General features: G+C 44.5%; 1 protein-coding gene across 1 annotated transcript in view; it reads left to right on the top strand.

Annotated features, from left to right (window-relative positions):
* Nucleotides 1-6,287: 6,287 nt before the first annotated feature.
* The window catches only part of psme1 (proteasome activator subunit 1), a 46,612-nt gene continuing 34,943 nt past the window's right edge, over nucleotides 6,288-17,956 (top strand). Inside the window, exons 1-2 of the mRNA XM_080522306.1 lie at nucleotides 6,288-6,467; nucleotides 6,723-6,755. Coding sequence (XP_080378432.1) covers nucleotides 6,429-6,467; nucleotides 6,723-6,755 — 72 coding nt within the window. The 5' untranslated portion in view covers nucleotides 6,288-6,428. The remainder of the gene's footprint in view (nucleotides 6,468-6,722; nucleotides 6,756-17,956) is intronic.

Here is a 17,956-nt window from a genome sequence, read left to right as displayed (position 1 = left end):
AAACCATCAGAAAGTGAATTTTGCAGAATATGACAATGAACAGGAGTACAGTGACATTCCAGTGGACAGACGACCGAGTTGGATTGTCTCTACTGAGCATGTGCAGAACAACTATGCATGACCAGTGGCAGCTCTTCAAAAATGGTACGTGTTCCGTGGCTCTGAGCACACCGTTGTCGTGACAACGGAACTTTAAAACGCTAAAAAGGTTTCCGTTTTCCCTTGAATACATTGGAAATACCGTGGAAACGGGCCAGAGTGGCACTGGCATGAAAGCTTGTTATTGAACTCAAAGATCTAAGACTTCCTCTCTACGCACAAAAGCCCCTTTTCTTTCAAATATTGTTAACAGATGTGTATAAATGTGTGTTGGTGAGCACGTCGTCTCCCTTGCAGAGATAATCCCTCTGCCGCTCACGAGGCATATCAATATGCTGATGAGGCTGCAGGACTGCACAGGTGTGTCTCATCATATACTCTGCACCACGACAAGGAAAAGACCTTCGAGTTTTAATTGAAAGGTTATTACATCACTGTTTGACTCAGGATCAAACGGGTTTGAATGTGACCCCTGGTCTGCACGCCGTGCCGTTTGTGTGCTCCAGCATGACAGCAAAGGTGGATCGATTCATCCCTGTGAACTCCTGGCTGGAGGGTGGGGGGGTGTGGAGCTGAGGTGGGGTGGGAGTTGGGGGGGGGGGGCATAGAGCATAAAACAAATACAGGATCTTGTGTGGACAGAAAGGACGTCAGAGCCTCCCATTGTCAACAGAGATCTGTCACCGTGCAGCGTGTCATGAGGCCAACACTCTCTGCTTCTCTCTCTCGCTCTCTCTCTCTCTCTCTCTCTCTCTCTCACACACACACACACACACACACACACACACACACACACACTATCACTGGATTCATTCATGTGGATTGCATATATTCCGTCTGCTGATACGGTTTCCTCTTAATTACCTCCATATAAATCACCTGGCAGTGATAATCCCTCGGGGCTGGGCAAAGGGCAAAGACTGCACTTGTTTACAATGAGGACGCCATTAGTTATTGACTATTTGATTTGACTGGGTGGGTGACGAGTGCTCTGGTTTTGAAGTTGAGAAACACTCTGATCAAAGGCCGTCAGCAGGCTGGACAGAGATGAGAGGGAGATGTTTAAGAGTTTAACACGGAACGGCACGGCTCAGTTACACAAGGGCCACATTAACAGGATGGATGTGGACAGTTTTCTGCTTTCAGCTGGCCGAGAGACTCCTTCATCCAGTTTGATTTTTAGCATGTGATTACACTTGACATTTTTGGATGATTTGGTTTCATATTGTTCCGGGGCCACATACAGTCCAGTTGAGTGGTCCGAAACGTGAAAATAGATTCATAATTACATTTAAATTTATGCTTTAAAGTTTTTTCTTTTGTTGTGGCACAGTGTTAATATTTTCAGAAAAATCAAACAATTACTATAGAAAAGGACTAAAGTCTCAACATAGTTAATTTTAATGAAACCTTTTCATGCAAAAGACAGTGACTTTTACAATTTGCTTGGTGGTTTGGTCGGATCGGAGCTTCTTGGTCACCGATTTGGTCCCTGAACTTCATGTTTGACACCCCAAGTTTAGACAAAACGTCACAAAGCAAAAAGTACAACAAATAAATAGATAAACCTTCCAGTGTGTTGTACAACTGATGTCGTACAGGACATGAATAGAATCCACCAATTGTGAAAGGAAACTATTTCCAGCTTTTTCTGCCTTTTAAAGTCTTTTATTAAGTTTTCTTTTATGTCAAAGTCAATGAAGCCTCCTGCTGAATATCACATCCTGTGTGTTTTGACAGGCCGTTCACTTGACCTGTAATTTGACACCAAGCTCCTGTTGTACTCAGAGCAGCAGCACCACCCAATGGTGGAAACCAGAAGTGATCAGAAACGTTCACCGAGTTTAGATGTGTGTGTGGAGCAGTACGTCCAGAAAAGATCCACTAATACTGGAAAGCTTTAAACAAGCTGTGATCCCATTCAGGAAACAAACTCATTCATCACAGCAGCAGGAAACAAACTCTCACTCTTTTATTATCCGATCGTAAGGACGATTGTGTTTCACACCTGATACGTGGTACAGTCTACAGACTGACGGCGCGGTGGTGCAGTGGTTCAAACTCCCCCTTCACATTGAGATTGTCCTCAGTTCTGCTCAGGGGTCAAAGATCACGTCCTCTGTGCAGGCATCACTTTTGTCCCACAGTCCAAACTCTTCGATCTGAAGTGAGCTGGTGCTTTAAAACTGCCCAGAGCAGTGAATGTATGTTTGTCTCCTATATAACAATAGAAAATAATGAATTTCAATTTATTGATTGATCAGATTACAAAACAAAAAACAGTGATTATTTCTGTTTGTTTATTGAAAGATTTCAGTTTCTATTGATGTTCTCCAGCCTTGAATCATTTTAATTGTTAGTTGCTTCTGTCAAACAAGAACAGTCGGTCTGGTTCAACCTGCTTTGAGACGCTTCCACCTGTGAATGTGTGTGTGTGTGTGTGTGTGTGTGTGTGTGTGTGTGTGTGTGTGTGTGTGTGTGTGTGTGTGTGTGTGTGTGTGTGTGTGTGTGTGTGTGTGTGTGTGTGTGTGTGTGAGTGTGCGTGTTTATAACAAAAATTATGTTTTATATATACAGTATAGATAGATAGATAGATAGATAGATAGATAGATAGATAGATAGATAGATAGATAGATAGATAGATAAATGTTCCCCTTGTAAAAATTCAAACTCCCAGAATGCACTGTGGCCTGTGGAAAGTCCGGAACGAAAATTTTTTTAAATTAACAAAACCTCCAAGCAATGACAATAACCTTGATAATACAATCCAAACACAGAAGACATACGCACACCAACTTAGCGAGAATATTGCCAGAATGAATACTGGATTAATAAAAGAAAACCAGAAAACAAAAGTTGTGGCTACCCAAACTGTCTCTCTCCTTGCCACTCCCCCAGGTGAGTGCACCTTTCCAGCCTTGTATCCGCCTCCAAGCACATCCACATACACACACCCATCTACGCCCACGCAACAACACTCCTTCATGCCACCCAGGCCAGCAAACACACACCCATTCACACCAAACCCTGTTTCCTATATATACCACTGATCACTTTGAAATTAACTACTTTACTTTTGGAGCAACTGGACATGATAAGTGGTAGAAAATGGACGGATGGATGGATGGATGGACATTTTATATATTTACTCCTTAAAGGTCCCATATTATACTAAATTGACTTTTCTGTGCTTTAAACATCATAAAAGTTCTATTTGAGGTTCATATACATCCCCAAAGTGGTTTTTTCATTGATTCCCTCAAGCTTGAGTTCACAGTGATCTTTCTCTGTTCTCACTGGTGGAGGAGCTCAACGCGGGGCACCACCTTGCTGACGTGGCACAGAGCTGGAGAAGCCCCGCCTCCAGGAAGATTGACATGTGGAGAAACCAAAACAAGACACGCCCACAAATGTGCCAAGGAGCGCAGCCTCTTCTCTGCGCTGTCTCAGTCTCTGCTGCTTCACATTGAACGCTGCTGTTTTTGTTGCTGTCGATAACTGTTTTCACCTTCATGTCCACTGGAGAAAATGTGTTTTCACCTTCATGTCCACTGGAGAAAATGTGTTTTCACCTTCATGTCCACTGGAGAAAATGTGTTTTCACCTTCATGTCCACTGGCGAAAATGTGTTTTCACCATCATGTCCACTGGAGAAAATGTGTTTTCACCTTCATGTCCACTGGAGAAAATGTGTTTTCACCTTCATGTCCACTGGAGAAAATGTGTTTTCACCTTCATGTCCACTGGCGAAAATGTGTTTTCACCATCATGTCCACTGGAGAAAATGTGTTTTCACCTTCATGTCCACTGGAGAAAATGTGTTTTCACCTTCATGTCCACTGGAGAAAATGTGTTTTCACCTTCATGTCCACTGGAGAAAATGTGTTTTCACCTTCATGTCCACTTGGAGAAAATGTGTTTTCACCTTCATGTCCACTGGAGAAAATGTGTAATGTGTTTTCACCATCATGTCCACTGGAGAAAATGTGTTTTCACCTTCATGTCCACTTGGAGAAAATGTGTTTTCACCTTCATGTCCACTGGAGAAAATGTGTTTTCACCTTCATGTCCACTGGAGAAAATGTGTTTTCACCATCATGTCCACTGGAGAAAATGTGTTTTCACCTTCATGTCCACTGGAGAAAATGTGTTTTCACCTTCATGTCCACTGGAGAAAATTTGTTTTTACCTTCATGTCCACTGGAGAAAATGTGTTTTCACCATCATGTCCACTGGAGAAAATGTGTTTTCACCTTCATGTCCACTGGAGAAAATGTGTTTTCACCATCATGTCCACTGGAGAAAATGTGTTTTCACCTTCATGTCCACTGGAGAAAATGTGTTTTCACCTTCATGTCCACTGGAGAAAATGTGTTTTCACCTTCATGTCCACTTGGAGAAAATGTGTTTTCACCTTCATGTCCACTGGAGAAAATGTGTAATGTGTTTTCACCATCATGTCCACTGGAGAAAATGTGTTTTCACCTTCATGTCCACTGGAGAAAATGTGTTTTCACCTTCATGTCCACTGGAGAAAATGTGTTTTCACCTTCATGTCCACTGGAGAAAATGTGTTTTCACCTTCATGTCCACTTGGAGAAAATGTGTTTTCACCATCATGTCCACTGGAGAAAATGTGTTTTCACCATCATGTCCACTGGAGAAAATGTGTTTTCACCTTCATGTCCACTTGGAGAAAATGTGTTTTCACCATCATGTCCACTTGGAGAAAATGTGTTTTCACCTTCATGTCCACTGGAGAAAATGTGTTTTCACCTTCATGTCCACTGGAGAAAATGTGTTTTCACCATCATGTCCACTGGAGAAAATGTGTTTTCACCTTCATGTCCACTGGAGAAAATGTGTTTTCACCATCATGTCCACTGGAGAAAATGTGTTTTCACCTTCATGTCCACTGGAGAAAATGTGTTTTCACCTTCATGTCCACTGGAGAAAATGTGTTTTCACCTTCATGTCCACTGGAGAAAATGTGTTTTCACCATCATGTCCACTGGAGAAAATGTGTTTTCACCATCATGTCCACTGGAGAAAATGTGTTTTCACCTTCATGTCCACTGGAGAAAATGTGTTTTCTGGTGCAAGTATGGTTCCACACTATTTGTCTTGCTGAAAGAAGAAGCACAGCGGCGAATGTGGCTGGACTATTTTTTCTTTTCCGCAAAGAATGTGTTTGTTTGCGAGCGACACTTCACCAAAGACTGGTTCTGGAACTACGGTACTTTGAAACTGGACTTACTCAGAAGCTCATCTTGAAACCTGCTGCTAATTCTGTTTCTGTAAAGTGAAACAAGATAGAGTTCTCTGACAAACAAAGATAGTATGAAAGTGTTGTGCAGACTGGGATTAATGATGGACTGTCCATTAACTAACAGAGAAGGAAGCTTTAGATTAACATGGTTGAGGAGTAAATTATATGACATTATGATCAAAGGCTGAAGGAAGCATTTTGATTAAAATGTTATATTGTTTTCTCTTATTTATCTTGGATTTAGAACAAAAGATGCCAAAAGGCAGTACATTTTCATTATCATCAAGAATATGCATCACCGACCAAACACCTCGATCCAGCCAATTCCTGTAAAATAAAGATTTGTTCCTAAATAACATGTATCGGGAGTTCCACAGCGGGGTGCTGTGGGGACTTGCTGATGAAAGAGGAGAGCTTGACAGACAGTTTCTTGAGGTCAAAATCACATTTAAGGAAGAAGTTAATACCTTCATCTCCAATAAAAAGTTTTGAGAGGATATGAACGGAACTAAACATAAAGTAGCTGCCGCTGTGGAGTGTGTGTGTGTGTGTGTGTGTGTGGGGGGGGGGGGGGGGGGGGGTTGTGGGAAGTCCTTGTAACTTTGTTTATTTGTTGCCCTGGTTACATGTTATAGTTCCGTGTTTGTGTCTTACTGTTATAGTCAGTTATCGTTTGTGTATTTGTGCGTCTTTTCTCAGAGTCTGTTACAGTTTGTGTATTCATGTGTCTTTTCTTTCATGGGATTTATGTGCATTGTGTGTGTGTGACACCCTAAGCTGTGGTGAGGCTGGTGAGCACACCCCGTGGAGCAGGGCATGTTGGGTGTGGTTCAAATAAAGACTTTCCTAAGCATTCCTCAGTCTCCTGGTCCCTGTATGTACACTGCGGCACGACAATACCCTTAGTTTTCACCTGTTCTGCTGAGTAACTGCGAGTATTCGTCCGTGTCGAGCTCAGGGTTGAATTCCACTTTTACCACGCTTCTTTTTCCATCCTCGCCTTGTTTTAACGTGTTGTGTTTTCTGAACGACGTCAAATAAGTTTTCCTCCGTCGGGGTCATGGCTACGCTGCATCTGAGTCTGGACACGAAGAAACAGGTCAGATCCGCTTTCTGCATTTCCGCTCTATTAAATGTTATACAATCACTTTTTACACCTATTTCTCCCTCACACACACACTTTTATTATTTATCCATGAATAGCTCATACCAACAGGAGAGTTCCAGTCAGATTAGACTTTATTGTGGGATTAAATGAGTTCAATGTGTATTTATGAGGCTTGTTGGTAGTTTGTTTCATAAAGACGTCACAGATTAAATCTCACCTTTCTAATTCATTATTTCTGTATTGCAGGTGGAGGGCTTTTACCAGAAGCTCATAAAGGAGGTAAATCTTTTTTTTGCTGCAAATATTTCCATGTTTTTGTCCAGAAAGCGAGTTTCTTTGTGTCATGGATGTTTTCAACCCTGCCAGATGCACACGTCCTGTTATTATCTGCAATGCAAGTCAAACAAAATGCAATATTATAGACCATTTTTAGGATATTTTCTTGAAATTATCCAGGTTAATGGTTCACTAAAAGTGATATTTTTGCAGGATTTCTTACTATTTTTCACAGATATATTATTAACAGCTATCTGGATCTATAGGTGGTAACAAAGCAAAATTCTTAGTATTTACATTTTAGGCCCTGTGAATCCATTTTCTCTCCCAAGCAGTTCTTCCCCAAGTCAATAGACTGCAAAGACAATGGGGAAACAATAGAACAGCAGGGGAGGAGGACCACAAACATGAGGTGGCTGCAAGCCCCAGGTTGGAAAAGCCTCATCATTGGTCGAACCCCACCTGGATACAGCGGGTGTCCGAAATGCAACTTGGTCAAACCCAGTCCGCAGCCAACTGACCCCCCCCCCCCCCCCCAGTGATCTTTCTCTCTTCTCACTGGTGGGGGAGCTCAACACCTTGATTCAATTTGTTGACGGCACCACCTTACTGAGGTGGCAACAGAGCTGGAGAAGCCCTGCCTCCAGGAAGATTGACATGACGAGAAACAAAAACAAGACACGCCCACGAATGTGCCAAGGAGCCTCTTCTCTGCTGCTTCACATTGAACGCTGCTGTTATTGTTGCTGTCGATAACTGTTTTCACCTTCATGTCCACTGGAGAAAATGTGTTTTCACCTTCATGTCCACTGGAGAAAATGTGTTTTCACCTTCATGTCCACTGGAGAAAATGTGTTTTCACCTTCATGTCCACTGGAGAAAATGTGTTTTCACCATCATGTCCACTGGAGAAAATGTGTTTTCACCTTCGTGTCCACTGGAGAAAATGTGTTTTCACCTTCATGTCCACTGGAGAAAATGTGTTTTCACCTTCATGTCCACTGGAGAAAATGTGTTTTCACCTTCATGTCCACTGGAGAAAATGTGTTTTCACCTTCATGTCCACTGGAGAAAATGTGTTTTCACCATCATGTCCACTGGAGAAAATGTGTTTTCACCTTCATGTCCACTGGAGAAAATGTGTTTTCACCATCATGTCCACTGGAGAAAATGTGTTTTCACCTTCATGTCCACTGGAGAAAATGTGTTTTCACCTTCATGTCCACTGGAGAAAATGTGTTTTCACCATCATGTCCACTGGAGAAAATGTGTTTTCACCTTCATGTCCACTGGAGAAAATGTGTTTTCACCATCATGTCCACTGGAGAAAATGTGTAATGTGTTTTCACCTTCATGTCCACTGGAGAAAATGTGTTTTCACCTTCATGTCGACTGGAGAAAATGTGTTTTCACCATCATGTCCACTGGAGAAAATGTGTTTTCACCATCATGTCCACTTGGAGAAAATGTGTTTTCACCTTCATGTCCACTGGAGAAAATGTGTTTTCACCATCATGTCCACTGGAGAAAATGTGTTTTCACCTTCATGTCCACTGGAGAAAATGTGTTTTCACCTTCATGTCCACTGGAGAAAATGTGTTTTCACCATCATGTTGTTGGGATTTATGGTTGGTAATTAGCATGAATAATTACTGTAAGTAATGGATTACTGAAAGTAATAGATTACTGAAAGTAATTTAGGAAAAATTGGAATTACTAATAAGGTAAACGGTTAGTTACTCATCAGCAACTCCTAGAGTAATTGAGTAATTACTCAAAAGTTAATAAATTATCAAAAATAATTTATTAATAAAAATTATTAATTTGCATAAATTGGTTATTTATCAAATAATAATTAAATCGGGGCACCACCAGCTAAGCTGGAAATAGCTAATACCAAATTTCAGTCTCGTTTGTCAAAAAGGGTTATTTAAGTAAAGTTAATATTTCTGTGTAAATATAACAATGTTAAATAACAAGGAAGGTGTGAGATTCGAGCACAGACTGTTACAAACCAGTGAATTGTCAACAATAAATACACAATGATAACCAAGAATCGATCAATTCAGTTAAAATGCGTTTATTAACAAAAAGTATTTATTCAAAAATAATTCATAAATTATTTATTAAAACAACACAATTAAGTAATAAACAATCAAACACGAAGATCTAATCTATTAAACAGCAAACACTATGTACAAAGAAAGAGGGTGTGTGTGGGTGTGTGAGTGTGTATGAGTGAGTGTGTGGAAGCCTGAGTGGGGTGTAATGACCACGAACGTCCACCAGGTGGCGGCAGGCGTTGGAGGGTCAGTGTGTGTGGGTGTAACGACCTCGAACGGACACTAGATGGCGGCAGGCGTCTAGTTCGAGGCAGTAACCGGAACGACCACTAGGGGCGCGGCGGCGCACGGAGGGAGAATGCAATGACTCGACTTGTCCACCGAGTGGCGGTCTTTCAAGAGATTGCAATCACCAACGCGGCCACCAGAGGCGCTTAGCGCACTCGTTCTGGACAGCGTGACGTCACTGTGCTCGTGCACGGCTCGTGAGCCTGCTCGGAGCGCGCCTGGGGGCTCGTGGCTGAGAAATCCCAGGGACAGTGAACTACACACGGTCACAGAAGCGGGTGCAGCAGCGCGCGGCTGCTTTTACGCGATCGTTTATGAGGAGGAGAGGAAAAATGAAAAGGAGGGAGGGAGAAGGGCAGTGGACAGAATATGTTCAGCTCTGCACACTGTCTCTGGACTGCACAGTCATCTAGAAATGGTCTGTGCAAGTTGAGAGAGAGAGCGAGAGAGAGAGAGAGCGAGAGAGCGGGTTACACAGTGCGGAGGTTCGCGTGGATGTAAATCCAACGCGCAGACACAGATTGGTTGGAAACACGGGATCGGCGTCCCTGACTTCAACACAATAATAAACACACAGCAATATTACAGTCACGTTATTCTCATTGCCTGCCCAGACTCTAAGCCTTACTCAGTTTGATGAGGGTGAACGTGCTGCCGGCGGCCGGGAAAGTGCGTTGATTTCCCGGCTGGAGTTTGTTTTCTCTGGCGTCCCAGGTAAAACAAGCTAAAACTGGTCTGTGGACAGGAAAAGTCCACAGGATGATCCGAGGAGGATCAAGCGCTTATTTTGAGGAGGGGGAGAAGAAGCGGCTTCAGGTCTGCAGGCGGGAGGAGGGTGCGCTGCCAGCTGCACACTCGGACTCCGGTGAAGAAGAAAAAAAAGGAAAAAGGGAAAAGTAGAAGTAGTTCCACGGTGGTTGTCGGCTCGTCCGGCCGGGTGTGGAACTCCGGCCCGGTCAGCGGGCACACGTGGCACTTCGTCTCCGTGCGAAACGGATGCGTCCGTCTTTACGCAGGTTTCAACATTGGAGAGGCAGAAATCACCCCGGCGGGGGTGTTTTATACCTCTTGTTGTGGTTTCGTGTTACCGGTCGGCTCTGGGTCATGTGGACCAATCCTGACGGAGGGCCCGCCCTGGACCTTCCAGCTGGTGAGGGAGCTCTCGGGCTCCCCCTGCCGTTGGCCTCTAGTATTGCACCTTGGAAGGGGGGGTCCAGGGGGTGATCACGTGACCAATGGCAGACTTTTTCAGTTGTAGGCATGTGGTCCTTTGTTCTCAAAACGTGGTCTCCCCTCCCCCTTCCATGAGGTTGAGTGGCCCCAACAATGTCCACTGGAGAAAATGTGTTTTCACCTTCATGTCCACTGGAGAAAATGTGTTTTCACCTTCATGTCCACTGGAGAAAATGTGTTTTCACCTTCATGTCCACTGGAGAAAATGTGTTACCACCTTCATGTCCACTGGAGAAAATGTGTTTTCGGGTGCAAGTATGTGTCCACACTATTTGTCTTGCTGAAAGAAGAAGCACAGCGGTAAATGTGGCTGGACTTTTTTCCTGCAGACCTGCCTCAGAAATCCACAAAGAATGTGTTTATTTGCGAGCGACTCTTCACCAAAGAAGCTTCCAGAACTATGGAACTTTGAAACTGGACTTACTCAGAAGCTCCTCTTGAAACCTGCTGCTATTCCCACAATAAAAGACGCTAACGAGGCGCTGAGATCTGTAAGTACATTACTACAACTACCAGCGTGAGCTGCTGGCTACGTCACCGAGGGGGTGGAGGAGGCGGCTGTGAGCTGGGCTGCAGTGTCCGTGTGGACGGGGGAGGAGGAGCTGAGAACCATGAGAGGGGACGTCAGCTCAATCTAAGAAATAACTATAAGTTCACAAGTTTTGAGTGTTGTATACTGTATCACCCAAATTATTATCCCACATGAGCATAGGATGGACTGTGAAACATGAAATATAGTGAAATATGGGTCCTTTAACTGATCGAGATAAGCTCTCCACATAGCCACAGTTAGCATCCAAACAGCTAACTTGTGCCGCCGTGATACATCCATATCGCCGCCGGAGTTTGACTCTCAACATCGAGTTAAACTCCGGCGCTACAGTAATGATTCTGCACCAGTGAGCCCACTTGCTCACCGGTGCATGCGCATCCCCCGCGCATGCGCGCAACGGCCGTCTTGTTTACCTGGTCGCCAAGCAACCGCCGCATCCCCAGGAACAACGAGTGAAACACCTCTAGTGGCTGCGTGGGTCATCGCAATCGCTCCTTATGCCCACCTGGTGGTCGCAACAAGGCATTGTGCTCTCCCTCCGTGCTCCGCCATGCGCCCCTAGTGGTCGTGCACACACACACACACACACACACACACACACACACACACACACACACCACACACACACACCCTCTTTATTTGTACATAGTGTTTGCTGTTTAGTAGATGAGATCTCCGTGTTTGATGACGTTTGTTACTTGATTGTGTTGGTTTAATAAATCATTTCTGAATTATTTCTGAATTAATACATTTTTGTTAATAAACACCTTTTAGCTGAATTGATCGATTCCTGGTAATTATTGTGTATTTATTGTTGACAATTCACTGGTTTGTAACAGTCTGTGCTTGAATCTCACACCTTCCTTGTTATTTAAGATTGTTAGATTTTGCACAGGAAAATTAACTAACTTAAATAACCTTTTGACAAACGAGACTGATATTTGGTATTAGCTATTTCCAGTTTAGCTGGTGGTGCCCCAATTTCATTATTATTTGATAAATAATCAATTTATTCAAATTAATAATTTTTCATTTATAAATTATTTTTGATAATTTATTAACTTTAGAGTAATTATTCAATTACTCTAGGAGTTATTAATGAGTAAATGACCATTTACTACCATTAATAATTTAAATGTTTTATAAATTACTTCCAATAATCTATTACTTGCAGTAATCTATTACTTACAGTCATTTTCAAAGGTAATCACAACCATAAATCCTGACCTTAAATTGTTTTACACTAAGTATGCACTTTTAGTTTAGAGCACTAATACACTCACAATAAAGTGTCCATCCCAATAAATCCGTTTGTGGTATTTTCCTTCACATATTTCCTCTTGAAACTGAAAGGATGTAAACCAGGGGTCTCAAAATCACGGCCCCGACAATAATTTGTGGCCCCCACCTTGATATGAAAGTATAACATTAGTGCGGCTGGCGAAGGGAATGGACCGCCAACGTTGGCATGTAATGCCACCCCGACTGGTACTGGGTGCAGAAATGTTGTCATGATCCTGCTCTCACTCACCCCTCCTTTCCTGAGAGTTTTCACTCCTCCCCTCCTGTGTTCCCCTTAGCTCCGCCCCTGTGCTCTCCTGCTTCCTCCTCCTGATCACAGCTGTTTGTTATTGTCATCAGTGTGTGTATTTAGTTCCCCTCTCTTGTAGTTCTGGTTGCCAGTTCATCTGCATTCTCATACCAGTCATACCCGCCATTTTTCATCGTGTTGGCTTTGTTTTCTGACCTCCTGCCTGCCCGACTTCTCCTGGATTTCCTTCTCAATCGCCTATGCTGGTTTTGACCTTGGACTGCCTGACTTCACTTCTGCTGTTGTTTTGATATTAAACACTTTTGAACTGAGCTTCTTGAGTTCCACTAACCCTGACAAATGCTATGTCAGTTGTTGTGAAACATACCAATCGAAACCAGTTCCAGGGACTTCAGTTATGGGAGGTTACACCCATTTTAAATATACAGTGATACAGGTACAGAAGAACTCAAAGAGTGGAGCTTATATTTATAGCTGCTGTGAGCAGCAGAGGCTTTTATTTTCACATGAAGCAATAGGAACACCATGACAGGACAACACTGCACACAAAACCCTCTTCACTCCTGGTTGCCAACTTACAACTAATAAACAAACTAAACTAGATGGACTACGCAACAAAAACAGAACACAACTGTGTTGGGATTTATGGTTGGTTATTCAAAAATTACTGTAAGTAATAGATTACTGTAAGTAATAGATTACTGAAAGTAATAGATCACTGGAAGTAATTTATGAAAATTTTTAATTATTAATGGAAGTAAATGGTCAATTACTGATAAACAACTCCAAGAGTAATTGAGTAATTACTCAAAGGTAATAAGTTATCAAAAATATTTTTTAATGAAAAATTATTAATTTTAATAAATTGATTATCAAATAATAATGAAATTGGGGCACTACCAGCTAAACTGGAAATAGCTAATACCAAAATATCAGTCTCATTTGTAAAAAGAGTTATTTAAGTTAACTAATTTTCCTCTGCAAATATAACAATCTTAAATAACTGGGAAGGTGTGAGATTCGTTAACAAAAATGTATTAATTCAGAAATAATTCAGAAATGATTTATTAAACCAACACAATCAAGTAACAAACGTCATCAAACACGGAGATCTCATCTACTAAACAGCAAACACTATGTACAAATAAAGAGGGTGTGTGTGTGTGTGTGTGTGTGTGTGTGTGTGTGTGTGGGTGTGTGTGGTGTGTGTGTGTGTGTGTGTGTGTGTGTGGGTGTGTGTGAGAGTCTGAGTGGGAATGTAATGACCACGAGTATCCATCAGGTGGTGGCGGACCTTGGAGGGTCAGTGTGAGTGGGTGTCATGATCTCGAACGGAGGTCAGAGGGAGGCAAGCGTCTGGTTCGGGGCGGTGACCGTGACGACCACTAGGGGCGTGGGAGGGAGAGTGCAATGATTCGATGCAACCACCAGGTGGGCGTAAAGAGAGACTGCGATGACCCACGCAGCCACTAGAGGCGTTTCACTCGGCAGTTGCTCGGCGACTAGATAAACAAGGTGGCGCGGGGGACCCTCGGAGCAAGTGGTCTCACCAGGGCAGAATCATTACTGTAGCGCCGGAGTTTAACTGGATGTTGAGACATGTAGTCAAACTCCTGTGACGATACGGATGTATCACAGCGGCACAAGTTAGCGGTTCGGATGCTAAATGTGGCGATGTGGAGAGCTTGTCTCGATCAGTTAACACACGTGGCCGCGGGTTCTGCGCAGGGGGCGTGTGTGCGCATGTGGGAGAGGAGAGAGAGAGAGAGAGAGGAGGAGAAAGAGGGAGAAAGTTCTGGCGAGGCTCGGTTCCGTGGCTCGGTTCCCCACAGAGATCTCCTCAGAAATCCTGTTCTTTGGTGGAAAACCAGAGTCCCAAGCCTGTGATGATGCGCGCTCACGCCCATACACAATAGATACTTACCAGCGTACATGAAACACTTCAGGCTAATCTAGCAGCGCTGCCCAGACAAAAGCTCAGAGAGCTTGAAGGGAGGCCTTAGGTTTGCAGCTGTGTGGGAGTGCGATCACGGGCGGGTCTGTGAAGCGAGCTGCAGCTGGGGGGAGGGAGGTTGCGGCTTCGCGTCTGGTTCCTAGGATCCACAAAAAGAAAAAAATATAAGAGAAAAAGTATGTGTAGCCTGAACGGGCTAGTGGGCTTTTTGTGATGTTTTTAAGTTTTTCTCTGACCCAACCTGCGGAGATTTTAGATCCATGAAGCCTTGTCTGCTTTACTGACACTGAAATGACTCCACAAGTGTCTCCCTGACGCTGCTCTGCAAAATGTGGAATGGATTTCCGGAATGGAGGCGGGTCTCAATGAGACGCGGAGTGATGAGTCAGGAAATCCATTCCACAGTTTGCAGCCAGTGAGGACGCTAGGGAAGTTATCATTGCAGCAATCCTACATTTCATAACAATATGTTGCTGTTTGGATGTATTTTACGCTCAAAACACTGCAACACATCAACGTGGATGTTTGCACAGCCGTTGTAAAGCGAGGCGCTCTGCTGCCAGATGTCACCATTTTAAAACACCAGCTAGACGAGGAGAACAGCACTGACATTAAAACAATGAACAGCAGCTCCTCCGCAGGAGCAGGCGATTCACACCTCCGTGAAGCTGTGTCCTACTCCACGCTAAACTCCCTTTGTGTTGTGTTCGAGCTGGAAACATTCTGTTTCTGCTGCGTTGATAAATCATTTCCCCAGGAATTAATTAAGTGATTCTCAGGTTTTAAAGATATAGCAAGTGTATTGTGAGATGATGACGTCATGCAGACCCCCACATTGTTCTAATTGAACAGAAATACTTTGTACTGTTTCCTTTCCTGACCTTATACTAACTAACCTGAAGTTACATTTTGAGAGAAAGAATACAGTCATACATTTATACATTTCATACTTTCCTGTGGAGACAAGTTTATAATATATATATATATTTATAAACTCATATAAAAAAAATGTTTTCATCAAACTTTACGTTGGTAAATTTTGCGAACCTTGATATAACAAGGCACTTGAATGTCATATAGAATGAATAATCTATATAATAGTATATAATAGTTAGGATACAATATCAAAGTAAAAACCACAAGTTCAATCTTTATACAGAAGAATCAAACGGACAAACAAAAAAACCCAACAACACACAAAATAGGAAAAAAATATAATATAAAATAAATACATACATAGGGGCTTTTAAAGTGGGAAAAATCCATGGTAAAGTAGAGTACAGATTTAGAGGGGGCTATGTTTTTTTTTTTTGTCCCTGTAAATTCTTCAATCATGTTTAAGAAGTTCCATCCATCCATCCATTGTCTGCCACTTATCCGGGGCCGGGTCGTGGAGGCAGCAGTCTGAGCAGAGTTGCCCAGACTTCCCTCACCCCAGACTCTTCCTCCAGCTCTTCTGGTGGCACCCCAAGGCGTTCCCAGGCCATAGAGAGACATAGTCCCTCCAGCGTGTCCTGGGTCTGCCCCGAGGCCTCCTACCAGAGGGACATGCCCGGAACACTTCCCTGGGGAGGCGTCCGGGGGGCATCTGAAACAGATGTCCGAGCCACCTCAGCTGGCTCCTCTCGATGTGGAGGAGCAGCGGCTCTACTCCGAGCTCCTCCCTGGTGACTGAGCTCCTCCCCCTATCTCTAAGGGTGACTGAGCTCCTCCCCCTATCTCTAAGGGTGACTGAGCTCCTCACCCTATCTCTAAGGGTACGCCCAGTCACCCTACGGAGGAAGCTCATTTCAGCCGCTTGTATCTGGGATCTCATTCTTTTGGTCATGACCCATAGTTCATGACCATAGGTGAGGGCAGGAACGAAGATCGACCGGTAAATCGAGAGCTTCGCTTTTTGGCTCAGCTCCTTCTTCACCACGACGGACCGATACAACGTCCGCATAACTGCAGATGCTGCACCGACCCACCTGTCGATCTCACGCTCCATCTTTCCCCCACTCGTGAACAAGACCCCAAGATACTTGAACTCTTCCACTTTGGATAAGGGCACTCCACCGACCTGGAGGGGGCAAGCCACTTTTTTCTGGTGTAGAACCATGGCCTCAGATTTAGAGGTGCTGATCCTCATCCCAGCTGCTTCACACTCGGCTGTGAACCACGCCAGTGCACGCGGAAGGTCCAGGTTCAATAAAGCCAATAGAACCACATCATCTGCAAAAAGCAGAGATGAGATCTTGTGGTCCCCAAACCGGACCCCCTCTGGCCCCTGGCTGTACCTAGAAATTCTGTCCATGTAGTTCAGGGGCGTCAAACTCAATTGCACAGGGGGCCAAAATTCAAAACACACTTTAGGTCGAACAGAATAAACATTTATTGAACACACTAAAACCAAATGTATTTTGAACATAAATATGAATGATTTGTTGATGTGTTGGAGTTCACCCCGGTGAACGAGAGGGTTGCGTCCCTACGCCTTCAAGTAGGGGACAGGTCTCTGACTGTTGTCTCGGCCTATGCACCGAACAGCAGCTCAGAGTACCCAACCTTCTTGGAGTCCCTGGGAGGGGTGCTGGATAGTGCTCCAACTGGGGACTCCATTGTTCTCCTGGGGGACTTCAACGCCCATGTGGCCAATGACAGTGAGACTTGGAAGGGGGTGATTGGGAGGAACGGCCTCCCCGATCTGAACCCGAGAGGTGTTCTGTTATTGGACTTCTGTGCCAGTCACAGCTTGTCCATAACGAACACCATGTTCGAGCACAGGGGTGTCCATAAGTGCACGTGGCACCAGGACACCCTAGGCCGGAGGTCAATGATAGACTTTGTGGTCGTGTCATCTGATCTCCGGTTGCGTGTCTTGGACACTCGGGTAAAGAGAGGGGCAGAGCTGTCAACTGATCACCACCTGGTGGTGAGTTGGATGCGCTGGACTGGGAGGAGGCTGGATAGACTCGGCAGGCCCAAACGTGTTATGAGGGTCTGCTGGGAACATCTGGCCGAGCCCTCCATCCACGCAGTTTTCAACTCCCACCTCCGGGAGAGCTTCTCACAGATCCCGAGGGAGGTTGGAGACATTGAGTCCGAGTGGACCATGTTCTCCACTTCCATTGTCGAAGCTGCTGCTCGGAGCTGTGGCCGCAGGGTCTCTGGCGCCTGTCGTGGCGGCAATCCCTGAACCCGGTGGTGGCAACCGGAAGTAAGGGATGTCGTCAAGCTGAAGAAGGAGTCCTACCGGGCACTGTTAGCTCATAGGACTCCCGAGGCAATCGACAGGTACCGGCAGGCCAAGCGAGCCGCAGCCCGGGCTGTGGTGGAGGCAAAAACTCGGGTCTGGGAGGAGTTCAGAGAGGCCATGGAGGAGGACTTTCGGTCGGCCTCGAGGAAATTCTGGCAAACCGTCCGGCGCCTCAGGCGGGGGAAGCAGTTCTCCACCAACACTGTTTACAGTGGAAGTGGGGAGCTGTTGACCTCAACTGGGGATATCATTGGGCGGTGGAAGGAACACTTCGAGGACCTCCTCAATCCCACTACCACGTCTTCCATTGAGGAAGCAGAGGC

The sequence above is a fragment of the Blennius ocellaris genome (assembly GCF_963422515.1).
Source record: "Blennius ocellaris genome assembly, contig: SCAFFOLD_89, whole genome shotgun sequence".
Lineage (NCBI taxonomy): Eukaryota > Metazoa > Chordata > Actinopteri > Blenniiformes > Blenniidae > Blennius > Blennius ocellaris.
This window is presented reverse-complemented; position numbering and strand designations above follow the sequence as displayed.